The 15,259-nt window shown below is 40.3% G+C and overlaps 1 protein-coding gene and 1 pseudogene across 1 annotated transcript in view; one reads left to right on the top strand and one right to left on the bottom strand.

Moving 5' to 3' along the window:
- Positions 1-27: 27 nt before the first annotated feature.
- LOC120559449 lies at positions 28-8,113 on the top strand (annotated as a pseudogene).
- Positions 8,114-8,827: 714 nt separating this feature from the next.
- The window catches only part of foxp3b (forkhead box P3b), a 38,853-nt gene continuing 32,421 nt past the window's right edge, over positions 8,828-15,259 (bottom strand). The window contains exons 9-14 of the mRNA XM_039801131.1: positions 13,309-13,383; positions 12,831-12,987; positions 11,197-11,273; positions 10,520-10,621; positions 9,764-9,885; positions 8,828-9,243 (exon numbers count right to left, since the gene is read on the bottom strand). Coding sequence (XP_039657065.1) covers positions 9,186-9,243; positions 9,764-9,885; positions 10,520-10,621; positions 11,197-11,273; positions 12,831-12,987; positions 13,309-13,383 — 591 coding nt within the window. The 3' untranslated portion in view covers positions 8,828-9,185. The remainder of the gene's footprint in view (positions 9,244-9,763; positions 9,886-10,519; positions 10,622-11,196; positions 11,274-12,830; positions 12,988-13,308; positions 13,384-15,259) is intronic.

A 15,259-nucleotide genomic window follows, 5' to 3' on the forward strand; every position in this document is an offset into this window, starting at 1 on the left:
GGCGTGGCTGCAGGACTTTAAAGATCTGAAGAATGATGCAGATGTAGCCACATTTCCTCTCAACAGGTAACATAATTACCATGAATGATTTATCTTTCACTTGGTTATTAGTAGTCAAAAGTCCACAAAGCTACGTTGGTGAGGATGATAGTAACGTTAGCACAGTGGTCGGTCTGATGTGATGCTGAAATGGCTAACGGTAGCCTGCTAGTTAGCAAATCGTTTTACTGTTGGTGAGTAAAGTTAACGTTGTGTTGTTGTTTAGTTATTGAACATGTTGTCTGACATGCCGGCAGTTCTGTCAAACTCCGTTGTGTGGGAGGGGCTTAGGAGACGGTTTGGGCTGCAGCAGAAAGGGGGGAGGGACTGAGAAGTTGTCGATGTTCAAATTTGTTGGAAAAGTCCTGGCTCTTCACAATCTTACCTACTGCAGCTTTAAAGGATGTTCCTTTGTGGCTGATCATTTCTCAGCTTTGTGCGCTCACCTGAGAATTCACATCAGAGATGGAAAGAAAGTTTGCTGCCCCTACGATAACTGCAGCAAATATTTCAGAGTCAGAACATCCTTTGCCACGCACATTTCAAGAATTCATAAACAGATAGCCACTGCTCAGGTGGTAAGCCCCTCAGCAAGTATCAGTGGTACTCAGTCACCTGAGCGGGATCCTTGTCATCCAATGCCAGATGATCATGAAGAAGAGGATTGTGTTGAGCAACAATCATTTTTACATGATTTGGCTTTGTTTTACCTGAAAATGCATGCTAAAATGCAGTTGCCAGCTAGTACCATACAGTGCATTATTGAGGGATCAGCATGTTCATGCCTCTAGTATGGCAGACTTCTTTGACAAGTTGAAAGTGAAACTTTTAGAACTGAACATTTCACAAACTGAGATAGATAAAATAATTAATCACCATTGAGACCATTGAGATCAGACAAGAATAACGTTTTACAAGCAGTATTTTGATTACATTGAGCCAAAACAAATTTATCTCCGAACTGATACTTAAGGAGGAGACATTGCGAACCCTCCTCAGACAATCCAGTGTTAAATCGCAGTGTAACCAAGCAACATGTCATAACTCTGACAACATGGTTTTGGAGGATGTGATGGATGGAAAAAATGTCAAAGAGAATTCTCTCTTAAAAAGCACTCCTTCATTGTCCCTCATCCTTCACCAGGATGCATTTGAAGTTACAAATCCACTTGGCTCACGAAAAAAAACACACAAGATCTTCGCAGTGTACATGAGTCTTTGGTAAAATACAGCCACACAACCGATCCCTAGAAGATCCCACGCAGTTGATCTTGAGAAGGTGTTTTCAAGTATTATCACAGACCTTAAAGATTTGGACTGGGCTGGTATAACTGGAGATCGTCGTAGCCGCATAGCGGTCACCCACTGGCTGCTGTTTTGCCTAAGAAGGGTTTTGCCTAAGAGGGGTTTTGCCGAGACTGCTGCTGTTATTTAAAAATTCTGAATATCGTAGCTATTGCTGCATGCCTGTCTTGCCTTCATGGCTACTGGGCCAATATATGAGCTGCCTGTTTTATGTGAGCCATTGTTTTATAGCTGAGGGGTTTGGCTCCCTACCTTAATTTGGTTGATTTAGTTGTTTCTTTCTTTACCTTCTTTCTACTATGTTTTCAGTTCAGTTAAAAGTTGCAGTTATATTTTGTTTAGTTTTCTTTTCTTTAGTGAGTTTTCTACTTAAACATTGAGTTTCTTTGGTTATGTTATTGTGCTAATTATAATTAGTGTTTTGTTTCTTTTGAGTTTATTGCAAAGTCGTTTTGTACAGCCTCCTGAGCCAGTAGTGGTTCTGTCCTGTATATGGTATCTATATTGTGTTAAATTTCTTTCAATTTGTTATTTTCTTTATAACCTTTCATATAGATTTTTGATATTCTTTTTGTGGACTGAACCCCTTTAATTGTGTGTGTGTGTTTGCCATTTCTCCCCCCCCTCCCATTTTTAGTTGCTGAGAGCCGAAGGTGGTGGTGTTGGTGTCCGGGTGGTGGTATCTCCTTCCCGGTGTGCTGTGTCTCCCCGTTTTCATTTGCTGTGTTAACTGTTGTGTTTTTGTGTGTTCACGGGTGACTTTCCCTGGGATCCCCCTTACTGCCCTCGTACCCCCTTCTCCGCCACCGGTAAGCCTCAGCACAATTATTTTCTCCCTTTTTTGGTAAGAAAGTGTTTTAAATTGATTGCTTTTAACTTTATTGATTTTTATTGAAATAAAAATGTATTCTTTTGAAAGTTGAATCTTGGCGCCTTTTGTATACTGACCTGTGTGACCTTAAATATCAATAATCTTGCAATTGGAAGTAAAACCATTCATTAGTAAGTGATAGCATTCTCTGGGTGAAATTCCCCGGGTGGCGTTGTCGGTGTTTTTGAGGTGGGCTTCATCTGGAATACTACCTCTGTTCTGTCAGCTCTCGTGCCGCCACAAGTCTTACACAAGTGCACTTTGTTGTTGACATGCTTCAGTCAGTGCTTTTGACTGATCTTGGTGTGTTCAGCCAGAAAGTTTGTGCGATTACTACCCTCTGCCAGTATATCAAGCTTCAGGCCTGAAAGTTGTCTCGCTGCATCACGCAATATGCTCTTTTTAAACCAACAGATATGGATGTTGAAGACATACACCGTGAAATTACGAAGACTTTACCAGAGCTACAACATGAGACACTGAGGACACTAGTTGCACACTTGAAAGATGTTATCGGTGTCAGAAGCAGAAGCGACCTTGTGTTTGTTAGAACCGAGGACATTAGTCTGTTTCTCACTCCAATACAGAGCCTGAAAACTCATTCAAGCATTTAAAAATGGTGAGCCATTCTTATCTATCTTATTTACAGCAGTAGACATTTTTTAAGTGGATTGTTAATGTTGGAATTTGTGTTGTTGGACAGTTTGGATGAAAAAACAAGATATCATTTTCAGGGATATGATTTCCCCAACCACTGTGTTCTTTATTAATATAACTATTATTCTGCAATAATAATGTGTGAATATTTCATCTGTACATAGTATGTGAAATGATTGTATCTTCTTTGTTAAATCAGATGGGCAAGTGGTTTCAAGTCCTTCAGACAGTCACTTGGAACATAGTGTTTCACGGCCTGTGCGTCTCCTACCAGAAGCACTTTCACTTGAAGCCGCTCAAATTTCCCTGCTTCCTTCACAGCCGTCACATTGTCAGCCACCTTCCTCAAACCGAAAAAAATCCTCCTGGATCAGCATCTTTGAAGTTCCATGGGACAAGATGCCAGCCCGACTCACCGGTTCACCCAGAAGAACAATGATTAGAGCTGTTGTTGAGGCAATTCAAGTACACTGTCCAAACCCTAACAAAGCTGCCTGTGCAGAAGTTGCGAAAGCAATCGTATCCAAGTACCCTGGATCCTTTGCTGACAAGACTGGGGAAGGCGAGCAGCTGGGATGTGATTATTATTCACTGCTCAGACAGCTTAAAACCAGAGTTGAACACGTAAATAGAGACAATGTCAGTCATCGACTCCTGAAGCCTAGGAAAAGGTCCAGCGATGACAGCAGTGGTGATGATGCTGTACCACCAAGAGAGGCAGAAGAGAAGCAGATAGTTATGGATGGCAGCTAACAATTCTTCCAGAGGGAGAAACATCAGAATCATTAGAGGTCAAGAGAAAGACCTAGGTAACTATCTTCAAGTCAGCAGCACCCACAGCTGTTGAGAAAACGGATGTAGAAGAGTATATGGGATTAACATATATTTATCAGAGCCACATGATAAATACTTGGCCCCCTCCCAGTCTATGCGAAATTGAAGAGCAGTGGCCTTTTCTCTTTACAAAAAGAGGTCTCTGCAGTCATTTCGAAACCCTACCAAAGGTAGGAGGATCTTGAAGTTTTTCTAAACCCAGACACTTAAATGGCTGTACTCTGTGAGATGGAAAGCACAGAGATGAACAACCACCAGATTGCCATTGCTGCTGTTCTTCTGTTGATGAAGTTCTTCCAAGAGCAAGACGACCAAATCTTCATCTTGACGGATGTAATAGCACTTTCTTTTTTAAGTTCTTACAGCCTCACCATCAGTTCAACATTTTTTATTTAAACAGAAATTACTTCCAATATGTGAGATGCTTTTCTTTTTTGGTTTGCAGCCAACCTCGACCAAGATGTCCATTGAGCAGGAGGTGACATTGTTCACCACACCAAGGGTGATCATGCTAGGTACGAGAAATTGTTTGAAGAAGAGGAGGATGTTTTATTAGCAATGTATGTTTGGTATTCTGGACATACTGCAAATGAGATAAGATGTTTATTTGTTTTTTAGGAAGAAGTTTGATGTCTTCCACCCATTGGATGGTCAGCATTGAGGGGAAGATCTTCTTTGAAGCTAACCAACTTAATGACTTTGCCAGTGCTTTTCCCGTCTTCTTTGGCTCCTTTTATGTGTTCAATCTTGAATATCAAGAGTCAGCATCCACTACACTGGAGTTGGTACAGAGGTAAGTAATTATCTGCATAAAGCATGTAATAGGTAATGGTAAATATTTCGACTTACTGACAAAGAGAAAACACTTCAGAAAAAGACTTGGGTGTATAGAGCCCTATTACTGTGGTAACTTACAGTGAAAACACGTAGAGCTGCGTAGCGCAGCTATTTTTATTTCAGTGCCTATGTTATCCAATCCAGGGACAGACTGACAATCTGTGCGTTTGGGAAAAGTCCAGAACAGCCGTCCAACCGACGGCTGTCGGCACAAAAAAAGTTTAATAAAGCGATATTAACAGCCAACAGCAGGGGGCGCTAATACAATCACTTATATGCTACGTGTAAAAAAAAAAAAAAAGGAAGAAGAGTAGGGCTACATTATAATGTGACTAGTAGAAAACGTAAGGAGAAAGGTGGATGGGAAAAATTCAAAGAAAAGAGCAGGACACATTATAATAGGCTGCCTTTATCCCTATCTTAGCGAATTGCATAGTCAGCTATGAACATGGGTGTGTATCATGATTATGAAAATTATCATGCCATTTAGTGTTATATGTAATAATTTCTGTCTGGTTAATTTGAAACATTAATCGCGGGTTGACCGCGATTTCACTCGGTTGTATATGAGAGGTTGTAGTGAGCTCACTTTTGCTGCTAGGATGAAGACTATGGTATTGAATTAAACGGGAAAACATCAGGCATGCATTGGTACCACTCTAAATGTGCTAACAAACAGGGAAGGGGGCTAAATAATTCACCAAATGTAACCAAAAGTTTAACCAAAAAATCCTAGCTTGCACTTTCTGTCTGTCTTCCATCAGAGTGCAGTTTTTCCTCGTCTTTCATATTTGCGTTTACTATTGTGGAACTGGCAAAGACCTGGTGGTTGATTATGAAAGCTTCACAGACAACATTGATAGGGCCTAGTCATTTTCATCATTTCACAGCCTTAATATGAATCAAAAGTGTAATATGACATTAAAAAAATATGAAATAGGTTATTCAATGCTAATTCTTTAACACAAAGTAAAACGTATAATATTACATCATCAATAATAGCTAATAACCTATCTTTAAAATCTTTTGTTTATTCAGGTTGAAGATGCACAAAAGGTGACAGGGAGAGTGCAGGGAAGTGCCAGGATGTCCCAGGATGTTCTACATCACAATATTTCAAACGGACCAAGTCAGATTGTCATAGCCTGGAACTATTTTTTGCTTACTACCCTCAGCAAAAGCCTAAAAACCTGTTTTTAGATTAGATGTTTTATAATTACAAGTTTGTGTAATTTGGGGTTTCTGTAGCCAGTGACATTTCATTATTTGTATTTTATTTTCAATGCAGATGTAATGGCATTGTAAATTTTTAGTTTTTATTTGAAGGTTTTGAGATGTTACTTGCTGAGAATACCTTGTCTGATAGGCTACAGTATTTTGGCATAGTATCAGGACTTCCTGGCTAGTGTCTGTCGCGCACGGCCAGGGGCAAATGGCCGGATGATGGGCCTATTTGGGAGAAAGTCGGCCCACGCGCTGCAGCAATCATTTTGTCGTCTCCTCTCTTTCTTGCGCGAGACGTGAGAGAATGTGTCAAGCAAGGCAGTTAATCACATACAGGAAGACCACAGTAGGTTCCTGGTGATTTGGGCTCTCTTGACTTCTCACAGCGAGACATGCGATCAGGCACACGGAAGGAGAGCCCGACGGACAGACAGAGAGAGTGACGCACACACACACACACACACACACACACACACACACACACACACCACAGTTTCCCCCACTCATCCTGTCTCTTTCTATCAGAGTGAGAGAGCCAAGAGAAGAAGGATGTCTTTGTGACCGGCGCGGAGGAAAACACGTCCGGTATGAATGGCCAGGCGCGCGGTCTGGCACGTTATCTATGCTTTGCAGGCTATACGCTACACGTATGTGCCCGGTGTGTTTTAACTGTGACTTTCTGACCCTAACCTGCTCACTGGCAGGTTTTCTTTCATATATATATTTCAAGGGGGATAAAGGGCTGTATTTAAAGATGACTGCTGTTGATTATTATGAACATTTTAAACCAGTTTTTCTTTTAAGATTCTTATTAAGGATCAACCCAGATTGAGTGCACCAAGCGCACGGCCAAAGGTGGTACAAACCGCAAGACGGGAGGAGTTGTCCAAAGAAAGGTGACAAGCATCAGCCACCCGAGTCACCACCTTCCTCCAACGGCTCACCGAATTTGAGTGGAAGACATCAAGGTAAGCATTTTCTTGTGTGATGTAATATAGTTAACATCAGAAAAATTATTACACAGTACGATGACCAGTGCAGCTACATACCCTGCCTGCTCCAACATCGACAGAACTAAATGCACCGGCATCCTGTATTTACTACTTGTGTCAGCAGAGGTCACAGTTACTCGGCAAAAGTTACTTAGTGTTTTAATTTTAGTTAAAGTTTTCCTATGTTTTTTTGTCTAAGTAACTGATAAGAACAACAATCTTTGAAATTGAGCGAGAACACTGTGACCTGCAGCTTCGAACCGGGCTCCAATGTAATCATATATCATGTAATCATATAGGGCAAATGTGTCCACTAAAAGTTCTGTTTTTGCCACTGACGGTCTCAGATTGTCTGACAACATTATGGAAAGGATCCCTACAGAGAGAGACCTTTTTGTCAAAGAGTAAGATCCTTTTTGTTTAAACAAGAAACAGCCCCGAAATCACCTTCGCCAAACCCACCAGACGATCAAAAGTTCCTGTTTATTTACACGGAGTCTGGTGGTTAAACAGTAGCAATTTTGGGGATGTTTTTATGTTTAAAAAAAAGGAACTTTTGACCTCTGTAGGAATCCTTTCCATAATGTTGTCAGATATTGTCAAAGATTGTTGTCTCTTAGGAAACATAGGAAAAGAGGTTCCAGGTTGAAAAAAAAAAAGTTAACCTATAAGATATATACTGTGGTAAGTTTTGTAATTTATTTTATTTTTATTTTTCATGTTCATACAGATGCTTGATAGGATTTATGGTCATAAAAATATGCCTCAAAGACATGGAAAAGTCATGAAAAATGTATTAGTAAAAATGTGTATGAATTCTGAAATTAGAAAATTAATCAAACAGGGAAAACATTTTTTTTTATAACCGTGCTGGGACCGACAGACAGCAAAAGAAAGTAAAAAGACCTTTGAATTATTTGGGGAGGAAAAACCCTGTAAAACTACTACTACTGGTGTTATTTTTTATACAGTCATATTCTATGTTTTTGCACAAGTTGTAACTCTGTTAACAGTTTAGATGAGATAAACTCATGACCATTTCCCTGCTTCTCAGCTTCTACAGTCCAGTACGGACCACCCCACCAGAGCGAGATACTCTTGTCTGGATTGGAGGCTCCATCCTGGCCTCTCTGTCCACCTCCCAGAAGATGTGGATCTGCATCTGGGGTTTTAAAAAAATTCACATTTTGTTTTCTTTGAGTCAATTCAAATGGTAACTGCATTGTTCAGACATATATTCGCCTCTGAAGACTGCTGAAGACAGTGTTTGGCGCATACTTAAACCCGTTAAAAAAATCTTGGTCCTGGTATTTGTACCTGTATAATACGAAAATAAAAATTTATTACTTTTGTACATGGACTAAAGTCAATTATTTAGAATTTATTACATTTAATAGCATTTATGTAAAATAATCAAAATAGTTTGTACTGCCAATGCCAAATAGTGTAATATACTGTGAACCACAATTAGAGGAAAACTAATACAGCAAGACAATTACAGTATAATTTAGCAAATTGTAATTACAGTACAATTACTGTAAGGTTATTATACTGTAAAACTAAGTTACAGCAAGGGTATTATACTGTACAATGGAACCGCGGTAAGGGCATCATAGGCGTAAAAAACATGTACAGTTATGATACTGTAATCAGACCCTCCAGAAAAAAACGTGATTATGTGATCGCATAATTCAATGATAATCAGCCAAAGTCCGCATATTTATTAAATACAGCGCGCTTTCACCGCATAAATTGCTGATTTCTGCACAAAATATGCGGGGCTTACATGATTTTGTAATCCCCGCATTTTCGTTGCAAAAAAAGTCATATATCTTAGCAGAAAAGTGAAAACTGTTGCGTTTACTTCACACAAGAGCAGCCATTTTCCCCTGTTGCTATGGGAACGTTATGAAGTGACGTAATTATGCGACGTGAACATCATCGAAAAGCAGGGTCTTGGGGGAATCACTTTTTTCTCTTTTTCATCAAACTGCAGTTTTTGCAAGTACAGCAATTTTTGCAAGTTCCCACAATTTCATCGCATTAAAATTGCATAAATATCCCGCATATTCCATCGCATATTTTAAGAAAACGTGCTGCATAATCAAGGATTTTTGCCCGCAACAATCACAAAAAAAGTCATGGGGTAATGGGGTAGTTACCGCATATATACAATAAAAAGTCTAACAGTGTCTATTTGCACATGGTTTCTTAATTTGCCATGTGTTGAGCTCTCAGGGCCACCGTAGCTCTCAGGTATGTAACATCTTGATATAACAAATGATACAGCCATGTTTCACAAGTCATTTGAAAAGAATACAAAATACAGATAGGCATTTCAATAGATTCTTCACTTCTTCATGCAGTTCTGTTTAGCACTACACATGGATGTGCCTCTCCAGCTCAGTGCTGCCATCTGCTGGCAGTCAGGCATCCTCTGGACAGTAAGTGGAGTAGGATGTGAGCCACTTCACAGGACAGTCCCTGGAAACACACGCACGCACACACACACACACACACACACACACACACACACACACACACACACACACACACACACACACACACACACACACACACACACACACAGAGAGACACACACACACACACACACACACACACACACACACACAGAGAGACACACACACACACAGAGAGAGAGACACACACACACACACAGAGACACACTCTTTTTTTATCTCTATCAGCTATGGGCAGACATTTGATTCTGAATGGGAATCTGCTGAATCTGAAATGGAATTTAATTTCCAATGTCTTCTTTACCTCCACATTTCCTTCCCTACTTCCTCATTTTCTCATCCATTCCCTCCTTTCCTGTTCTTCCTCTTCTCCTTCCCACCCCTTCCTTGCCTTCCCTACCTCATCCTGTTCTTTCATTGGAGTGCCTTCCTCCTGCTGTGGCTGAGGAGCAGCCCATCAGCAGCAGGTGACCATACGGCTCCTGGATGGAGGACAGGTGTGTTAGTTCTGAGGAGGTTTGTACCTGTGATACTTTGGTCCCTTCCTCCGCTGGTACTCGCTCTCATCCACTGTCCACACCGCTCCTTTTCCTCCCTCCACTCGCACAAAACACTTGTGTAGGCTGAGGTTGTGCCGCACTGCATTCTGGTTGGAACAGGAACATTGTGTTGTCATAGAAACCGTAAAACGTGTTCTAATAGATGTAACATATTCCTGAAACACATTACTAAAGCACATGGCAGAACAACTATGGTTTTTAACCGTGTAGCAAAGTTAGGAGCACATTTTCTATAAACCCCATTGCTTCCTGCCAGGGTTACCCATAATGCAGTGTTCATGTCTTATAGGAGTACCAGCTTGGTCCTTTAAACAGCAAAGTCTTAATTATGACTGAGAATCAGAGGATGGCCAATTACTTCATGTCCTATGGTCCTGTGATAAGGTCCAGGAATTTGGGACTGGGATACATGATAACCTATGTCGGATGTTCCTTTCAGCCCAAGATTATTTGTCCTGGGAGATGGGTCAATCCTAAACGGAATAGATAAACACATAAGAAGCTGGGTCCAGACTAGTTAAATGATAGCCAGATAGATTATTTTAAGCGGATGGAGGAAAATGAAGGAGTGGAGCGGGCTTGTGAGATGGCTTGGGTGGGGCCCTACAAGAAAAACCACTGCAGTTGCATTGTAATGTACATGGCTGATTTAGCGAGTGACAGTAGCTGTGAGGCTCCATCAGCGTGAGCAATTTGCTTTCAGTGAGTGAACGTTCAAACCTTCCAGGTGGCAGTGTTGTGTCTGAAGTAGAAGAACATGGTGGTGAACCAGTTGTAAATCTCATTCAGAGTGCGCTGTTTGTCTGAAGACTCCAGGATCGCCTGCAAACAGTCCGACACAGTGAGACACACAGGGACATCCAGCCGCTGCTAGAACAGTCTGCAGCACGTACACACACACACACGCACACACACACACAGACACACACACACACACACACACACACACACACACACACACACACACACACACATACGCGTTTGTTTCACTATCTTTGTGGGGACCGTTGTTGATATAATGCATTCCCTAGCCCCTTACCCTAACCTTAACCATCACAACTGAATACCTAACCTTAACCCTAAACCTCACTCTAACCATAACCTAATTCTAACCCTAATCCTAAAACCAAGTCTTAACCCTCAAACAGACCTTTAACCTTGTGGGGTCCAGCATTTTGGTCCCCACAAGGCTGTATTCCCCGTTTTTTGGACCCCACGAATATAGTAAAACAAGCCCACACACACAGACAGACAGACAGTAACTAACTTTACATTTTAAAGTATAACACTTCTAAAGAGTGTGAAGTGTACTCTCTGGTGAAATCAATAACTGTCAAAGCACATCAATCATAAAAAGACCAGCTGCACAAATACTAGAACATCTATTAGAAACTCACCCATCTGATCAAGTAGGCGTAGGTGTACGGAGGCCTGATGTTGTTGTATTTGTAACATTCGATACTGGGGACCAAATCTGTACAACATCAAATACACATGATCATTTAGCCACACATTCTGAGAGCATGTAGGGACACAATGGGGAGTGTGACCTCATTTAAATGAAAAGCTGAAAGGTTTGGCAATTAATATGATTGCCTAATATGATGAAGTAATTTAAAAAAGTTTAAAAAACAGTGTCACAAGTTTACAAAAAACTAAAACATTAAAAAGAATCAAGGAGGTCAAGTCCAGTGACTTGTATTGGCTTAGATGAAGGACGGGAACCCAGAGTACGTTAACCTGCCAACACATCCCAGTTGGGTTGTTCACAAGCATCTAAGTGCCTTTCGAATTCAAACAGAAATGTATATGAAAGTGTTTGGTAGAAAATATACATAGAACAAATGTAAATGTAAATGGACTGTTTTTATATAGCGCTTTTGTAGTCTTAACGACTACTCAAAGCGCTTTAACATAGTACAGGAACCATTCACCATTCACACACATTCATACACTGTGGCCGAGGCTGCCATACAAGGTGCCCCCTGCTCATCAGATAAACACTCACACACATTTACACTCCGATGCACAGCATCGGGGACCAACTCGGCGCTTTTCTAGTTAACGACTACTCAAATCGCTTTTACATTGTACTTTCAACCAGGCAACCGCTCTACCACTGAGCCACAGCCGCCCCAAATACACACACTAATACTCACTGTCATTAACATAAAAACAAAGATTATTTATTGCTGTTTATAAAAAAAATCAGCTCATATAGAGACCGTGCGCTTACTTAGAAAACCGGAAATGACGTCATCATCAGACAATCGCAAGCTTTCCGAAAATGGCCGACTGATATGAGTTGATTTTTATTCAGACTGGCAGAATGTTTGTCTAAAAACTCTGTGTGTAAAATGCTGAGCCACACGCGTAGAATAGAGATCCACAAATGCCTTTGAGATTCACACATAAAAACTGGATTCACAAATGTCCATTTGAAAGTTGCAGATGTTAAGATGTACACAAATGCTTTTCATTTATTAATAAATTAGTGTAATGTACTTACAGATAATTTTTTTTATTTGTGGAACTTGTTTGTGTATTTGCAGATTCGTTTTATATTTGCAAATGATTTTTCGTATTTGTGGAATGTGTTTTATATTTCATTACACATTTACACAAATTATTAATCTGTTCACACAAATTTAATGAGACGTATAAAAATTATTGTGTGCACAAGATGGAAAAATTAGCTCCTGTGACTGCAGGGGTTTGGTAGAAAGAACTCCAGTATTACATATAAATATAGAATTATGACATAAATCTGACTATAACTAATACTAATTTGTATTCCTTTACATGCAAACTCCAGTTTACTAATCTAATTTTTCAGCCGTCTAAAAGACCACAATGGTGAAGAAGTAATAAACATGAATCTGTATCATTGAACTAGCCAGATGTGGCTGTGTCTGTTGAATTGTTAGGGAACACCTGTGAGGGAATGTGACATACAAAGTCTTTGAGAGCAGGAATTGATTTTCTTCTTGCTCTACTGTTTTGTCATTAACAACCTTCCACAGACGGTTACCTGGCAGAAGGTGGGCGGAGCTGGCAGCTCTGTAGCCATGCTGGGACAACTCCTGCAGGTGTTTAATGTCCCATTGTTGCACTCTGTCTCCATCTGTTACCTGAGGCTGGGGCTGGGTCAGGAACACAGGAAGGCTGTACGGCCACTCAGACGTTGCCTTCGGCAGACATGGTGGACATGAACAGAACATTAAACAACATGAAAATTAAAGAATTTTGGCTAAATATTCAAATCCTTATCAAATAATTTAAGCTACACAAAGCAAATATTTTATTCAAGCATATTTTTCTTCTTTTTTAACATCAAGGCCAGGGGACTAAAGATGAAAAGTAATCCTTTTGGCTAATTCTGGCATTTTTAACCCATGCAAAATCATGTGTTTTATTAATTTGCACTGTCCCCTTCTTAAATAAACTGAATTGAATTGAATAAAGGAGAAAGAACCAGTGAAAGCTTAGAGCCATTAGAACCAACATACCAGATCAGTGTATTTGTGCTCAGAGAGGTGCAGATGAAGTTGCATCGCAAGGAGTTTCTGTTTTTCCAGGATGAGCTGAAAAAAGACAATGCCCATAGTTAAATTCACATCGAACTGTGCTTAAATAAGTGATTTCAAGACGCGAGACCTGCAGACTTTGTTAGTCATTAGTCAAAGTTAGCAGTAGTGTCTGTTGTACTAGCCTCAGATTAACAATGCATTATAAACTTATAAACACAAAAAGTAAGGAAATTTGTGTTTGGTAGATTTTTTTCTCTGTGGTAACAATGGTTTTTGGCAATAAATCTTATACTGTTGGAAAGCCTGTTTAGTTCCCTTACAAATGGTGCCCCATTTGTAAGGAACATGCATTTGTGGGATGAGTATGTGGGTTGCACCCATGAAAAATTTGCCAAATCTTCTCTGCCAATTATGTGTAGACATAATTTTAACCTTTTCTGTCTAAAACAATATAAACTACATTTATAATGAAATGAAACATTCTATTTTTTGTGGCCATTGTTATAGGCAAACTCGATGTGGAAAGGCAGGCAGCGGCGCTGACAGCACGCATGCGAGCCACAGCAGCTTCAGCGAGGTAGCCGGCTTGCAGCGGCCACGCGGGATGTGTGCAGAACAGAACACATGCATGTGTCAGAAGACAGTTGCCATACTGCAATTTTAAACTATATGAACCATACGAACAACTATTGCTTGCCATTTCTCTCTTTGTATTCACTTTTTAGCAGGTGTTCAGGAATTAAATTAAATGAAATTAACGGAGTGTCTATTTGCACCCCCGGTACAAATAGCCTCGGCCACACAGCTGAGCTATTCACACCCTGTGACGTAACAACAAAAACACGTTGCTCGCGTGCACCGAAATCATGGCGGACGTTCATCTTCCATGACAGCAGAAACTGGCATATTAGGAAAGTTTTGTCTCTAAAGTTTATAACAATTGAATTTCAAGCGGAAAATGGATACTACAGTGAAAGCATACAACCATTAGTTGGTTAGGTAGTACCATAGTAGCCTACCTATTGTTTGTATACAGTATGGTTACCTAGCAACCGAGGCTTGAAGACACCAAGTGGTAAACAGTTGTATGACATCCAGTAAGAACTTATAGGTGGGTGGTTAGAACACTGAGCTTTTCTCTGGGAGTCTGGAGTTCAATTCCCTGGAGAGGTGATCTTGTTTTTTTCATTTTGGATTAGATAATTTGCGTGCAATTGCGCAAGTCAGGGCTCGCGAACGCGAAATTTTTTTTGCAGGGTGGTATGGGAAGACTCATGAATATGCCTGCTCTGGTTGGGTTGGTTAGGTTTAGGCAAGAGGAGTGGGATTGGTTATGGCTAGGGTAAGAACGTCAGGGCAATAATATTCCAAAAAGGTGTAATACATGAGTAGTATGGATAACTGTGTGTAAATATATGCCAAGGTACTGTAAATGCACAGGGGTGCAAATAGCATACATTGATATTTGTACCAGACGGGGTATTAATAGAACACATTGCTGTGTGCACCGGCGGGGTACGAATAGCATTCATTTCTAATTGCACCAGGGTACAAATAGCATACACTGCTAATTGTACCAGGGGTGCAAATAGCCTCACCTTTAAATTAAAATGCTTATCAGATGCCAAAACACTGTCCAGAGGTTTAGGATACTACAGCAACAACTCTCTTTTCCCATCATTCTTAGCACTGTACTAATCCAACATATCCTCATGCAACAGTTTATATAATATCTTACAAAAAGTTATGCACAATTGTTGGTGCTTTATCTCTGTGACTTTTGAATTGTGAGTGATGTGAGTTTTGACAGAGCCATGACATCATATGTGGGGGATATTTTCAGTAAATTTGAGTAAAGTACAGACTCCACTTTTAGACGTCGGGGGGTTACAGTTTTTTTCAGTCGCTAACAAGCATTTGTCCAAACAGT

The sequence above is a fragment of the Perca fluviatilis genome, chromosome 5 (assembly GCF_010015445.1).
Source record: "Perca fluviatilis chromosome 5, GENO_Pfluv_1.0, whole genome shotgun sequence".
Classification (NCBI taxonomy): domain Eukaryota; kingdom Metazoa; phylum Chordata; class Actinopteri; order Perciformes; family Percidae; genus Perca; species Perca fluviatilis.